This window comes from Rhamphochromis sp. 'chilingali' (genome assembly GCF_963969265.1).
Source record: "Rhamphochromis sp. 'chilingali' genome assembly, chromosome: 7".
NCBI lineage: Eukaryota > Metazoa > Chordata > Actinopteri > Cichliformes > Cichlidae > Rhamphochromis > Rhamphochromis sp. 'chilingali'.
The window spans coordinates 14,995,088-15,000,041 of NC_137934.1; the positions used below are offsets into that span (position 1 = coordinate 14,995,088).

The 4,954-nt window shown below is 42.4% G+C and overlaps 1 protein-coding gene across 2 annotated transcripts in view; it reads right to left on the bottom strand.

The window, feature by feature from the left end:
• LOC308399980 (uncharacterized protein) overlaps positions 1-4,954 on the bottom strand; it is a 5,124-nt gene extending 170 nt beyond the window's left edge. The window contains exons 1-3 of one of the 2 annotated variants that reach the window (XM_080887439.1): positions 3,885-3,939; positions 2,807-2,888; positions 1-996 (exon numbers count right to left, since the gene is read on the bottom strand). The exon at positions 1-996 is cut by the window's left edge and continues 170 nt beyond it. In XM_080887439.1, the coding sequence (XP_080743565.1) occupies positions 118-837 (720 nt within the window). In that variant the 5' untranslated portion in view covers positions 838-996; positions 2,807-2,888; positions 3,885-3,939 and the 3' untranslated portion in view covers positions 1-117. Of the gene's footprint in view, positions 997-2,806; positions 2,889-3,884; positions 3,940-4,813 lie in introns of those variants that run through there. The other variant, XM_080887438.1, reaches the window with a different exon arrangement.

A 4,954-nucleotide genomic window follows, 5' to 3' on the forward strand; every position in this document is an offset into this window, starting at 1 on the left:
GAGAGTAAAATCCATTAATTGGATAGTGATGTGGTGGAATATTTAGTTTGGAATAGATTTAAAAACAAGAGAAAAAATGTGCTGAAAGGTGGTTTGGGGGATTCAGAGAGAGGTTTTCTACTTTCTGCAGTACATCACTGCACTATATGCCACCACTCCCACAACTGCTACTAATGCAGCGCCTCCATAAAGCAGCTCGGTGGAGCTCAGAGGTTTGGTCTTGGGAGCAGTTGGCCGTGGCTGCAGCTTCTCTGCAGGCTCCTTAACTGAATGTTTATCCACGTCTGTGAGGGGGATCTGTGAAAACTGTTGTTGCCCGACACTTGCTGCTGGAGGCTCCGGTGCAATTGGTGCTAGAATAGAAGGAGGGTGGAGGCCCTGAATGGAATACAGCTCCTCTACTTCAGATGTTGTGGTTAAAGGGACTGGGGTGGATGTTGTGGAGGGGGGGTCGAGCTTAACAATAGGCAGAGGAGGCAAGGCCATCGGGGGAACCACGTGCCTGAACTCTCCTGGCTCACGCTCCATATAAGGCTCCTCTGCTGACACCAGGAGCTCCTGAGTTTCTGGGGCCTGGAGGTCCTGCTCCTCTTCCCTGAGTGCCACCAGCTCCCTCTCCCCACCCAACACACTTAACATACTTGTTTGCATCTCCTCATCTTCTTCCTCCTCTTCCTCTGCTCGCTTCCCTTTCTTCTCTGCCTCCTCAAGCATCTCAGCCTCGTCCCGCTCCAGGTGGACCATGTCAGAGTTGGAGGAGTGGTTCTCCTCCCCTGTCAGAAGTGTCCCGTCACTGCTGTCGAGGCTCTTGGTGTCCTCGGGGTCTACATCGCCCATTGTGGACCAGGACTCTGCCAGCAGGCTCTCACTCTGCCAGCGTGCAGGAGTTTCTGCCTGAGTCAGCAGTGCAGCAGAAGCAGGGATGAGGGTCTCTCTGCCTCCTCCATCCCCCCTGGTGGGCTCGAGTGGGGCCTTTCCCTCCAGAATGAAGGCTGGCTGCAGAAGGGACAGAGAAGATCGCAGGTGGGACAAAGATTCAGGTAGACTCACCAAACTATCACACCAGGGTCAAAATTTTGTATAAACATGGAAAGAGGGATATTCTATATCTTTTATATTATTTATGGTATAACTTTGGGCCCCAAAGTACCAACTGAGAATCATTTAAACATAAAAGCCTGAGTATTGATGGTGACCATGTTCAACCCATTACACCCGCAGCGTACCCATCTTCTGATGGGTGCTTCCAGCAGGCTTAGATACCATGTTACAAGGTTCAAATGATCTCAAGCAGGTTTCTTGATGATTCAATCATAAGATCTCAATCCAATCGAGCACTGTTGGGAATGCGGTGGAACAGGAGATCCACATCATGGAGGTGTAGCCAACAAATCTGCAGCAACTGTGTGATGCTATCATGTTAATATGGAGCAGAATTGGTGAGGAGTGTTTACAGCACTTAGCTTGATCCGCACCACAAAGAATTAAGTTAGCTCTGAAAACAGGCTCCCACAAGGTGTACCTGATAAAGTGGATGGTGAGTATATGACGCATTGAAAATAAAACAGGACTTAAAATAAGTGCATTGAAATCCCATGTTAATCACTGATAGGGTCTCTTCTTCAGAAGTGTATTTACCTTCAAGTACATTTTGCTTAGGAAACCTTTGTGTTTTAATAAAACCGTAAATCCAGCACAACCCTTGTGTCTACAATATTTGTCTTAAGTGGTGGTAATTCCTACGTTTATTCAGCTTTACTTGTTCTGAATATGCCAAAAGTCATACTCAAGATCAAGACAGTAGTTTTTTCTTTTTGAGTTGTAAACAAGTCATGAAGGTGCTAATGTTAGACATAACTTTATTTTCTTTACTTCAAAGGACAAAAATACCTCCACTTCCAGGCCTGTGATGCAAAATGTTACCAAGAGGACTGTGCTGATTACATATTACCTCAGTTATTTTCAGATTAGCACCTCGTGTCTCAGCTTAAATCACAAAATTTGTGCTCACTGTTCTGGATGCCTTTATTTAGAATTTAGAATCACAATTCTTCCACTGTGTGCACCCTTAAAAGTCTGTGTGGTGGTGGTAGTACGATAAAGGACACCTACAGAGAGACTACAGTGCATGCTGCTACAGGCCAGAAAAGCACACACTGCTCCAAGTGGGTCCCACTTTTTGGAAAACACAGCCTCATGTCTTCACAAAGACATGTAGTTACTGATACTCTGCAGCACAGCCACAGAATCCCCTCATGGCTGCTACTGTTACAGATTTTACATGTCTGTGCTCTCATTGACATGAGTGAGGGTTGTGATTGGAAAAAGTTGCTCACTAGCTTGTCGTTATTGCAGCAGTCTGTGGCTATCTATAGCCTCGACCTGCATATCTTACTATGTTTAGACACTGTATACATCTCCATCTGTCACCCGAGAGTGGCAGCTCTTTTAGTGATTTCACATGGCATGAGAATAGGGCGAGAGTAGTGACACGAAATGGAAACGATTATGTCGCAGTCTACCTCTAAATTTAAAGGAAATGTTAATATATAATCATATGAAATCAGAATTTTGGAGAAAATATACATTTTTGATAATGGTTAGCACTGTTGTGTACGCATGCATTCAGCCCGAATGTGCCACATAGACTGAAGGTGACCCCCCTGTTCCCAGCTCAGCTTCGCCTGCACAGATTTGTCACCCTCATGCCAGTCCCAGAATAGATATTTTTAGCACGTCTGTGTGATGTTGTATCACATTTACAACATGTGGCCTGTCTGCGTGTCTCGCTGATTTCAGAACATACCTCTTAATGAGCCTCTAACAGTCGCTCTACACCTTGAATTTGTTATATTAGTTCTTAACACAGTATTACATGTTGCGGATCGCTGTAGAGAAAAACAAATAGAGGTAATTAGCGATGCAGAAGTTAAAATTTGATTCAGTTTTAGTAGAAAAGCTGAGGAATTTCCTTCAGTTGATATCTTTACAAAGGAGGCCTATCAAATGTCATGTTTATTATACCGTAATATGACTTCAATAAGGAAATTGTGTAGTGGTTCAGCTGAGTGTTGTTGTCTCATTGTGTTTCTCAGCCATTAGCTGGTAAAACATATCTCCCACAGTACAAGAAATAAAATTATAAGATAAGATAAGTATCAATCCTGAGGGAAATTCTTACAGTCAATAACAATAGAACCAAGAGCAGAAACACGAACAGTGTGGAGTCACAGAGAGTAAAAACAACAACAAAAAAAAACCCTCAACTGCTAAAAAACAAGGTGCTGAAAAGAATAACATTATGAAAAATAAACATAAATACAAATATGATCATTAGTAATAAGGTTAACACAACTTGCAAATGCAAATAGTATTATTGTAGTAATAATCCTCCTATCTGGTAAAGAACATGTGTTTTATTTAAAGATTGCTTCACTGTTGCTGCTTTAAACGCACATACCTGCAGTTCAAAAACAAGACAGTTTCTTTTGTGTTGCCTCACAGAGGAAAGGCCTTTCCTGTCTGTTATGCAACAGCTTGTAACTTTTTTGTGCAATAAAACCTCTGACTGGGTAAAAACAATAGGAGCCTTTTAGGCAATGGACAAACTTTTTCATTTTAGAGGAGTACCCTCACTGCTGATGTATTTCTTGAGGCATTTATTAGGTTTTGGGGACTAAAATCCTTTATGTTGGGCTGGATTGTCTTTTTTGTTCTTGTGGACAGTCTGCTTTGTAGTAATAAACACCATAAAATGAATAAAATTGTAAGTTCATATATTACACACATTAGTTTTTATCATAACAAAAGCTACAGTGAGCTTTAAAAACATTAGAAGCCAACCAGTTTATTGTTAAAGTGTATTGGTATTGATATTGATATACCTTTATTAGTCCCACAAGGGGAAATTTCATAGCAAATATCTATTTGACTTGGCTCTCCTCTGGAAACAACACCTCTTCTTCGTTAGATGGGGTCAGAAGGAAGGTTGTGAAGGGCTCGTCGGAATGGCCTTTGTTCCTTCTTTTGGTCCAACTTGATAATCATTCAAGCTGGTGCCAGTGGCAAAGTTCACCATTCTTTTTTTATTAACCTTGCTGAGGCTGCCTAAACCAACAAAACACTGCAAAAGTTAGAGTCAGAACTAAAGAACAAAAAAGAATAATAAAAAGTTCAAAGAGTGAGCTTTCAACCCTTCAACTCCACCCCTTCCTTAGAGAGCAAACGCCATCCAGACGTCCTAGTTGCCATATTTCCTCACACAGACACTGTGGCTCTGCGGGCCTGTGCAGCCTTAAAGTTGACCACACAAAAATGTTAAGCCCTGCATGCACACAAACAGACAGCAAAGCTCATTTGTGTCCTTACTTGCTGCTGTGTGCTCCACCTTTCCTTACTCTCCTACTTGAGTAATTGGATTCCCATTGATCCTATCCTAGCTCTAACAGACTTGTGATAAAGCAAATGCTCAGGGAGATTTAAAGCACTCTTTCTGTACAATGCACAATGGGGGCAGAGTGATATTGCATATTCACAAAAGGTCAGCTTTCAATGTCAAAGTTGAAGAGTGAGCTGATAAGACACACCTCCTGTCCATTTCTCTGTCTTGTATTTGCCCTTCCTGCAATCATCCTTCTAACGCTCACAGCATTAAAAGACGCACTCGGCCCCCAAAATCAAATCACAGTCTTAATTCAGAGCACAGTACTCCTTCACGTTTGATCCTGTAGAGGAGTCCAAGATTTATTTTCTGCAAGTTTAAAAAAACAAGAGAGAGAGAGAGAGAGAGAGAGAGAGAAAGATCCAAGCATACCTGTGTCCTCTCGATGAGCTGCTAGATGAGAGATCAAAGTGTGATGTGCATTCAGACACAAATTCACAAATCAACAGATAGGCAGACATGCATGCTGGAGCTGGCACAGGAGTAACAAGGTAGGCAAGCTGTGCAAAAGTC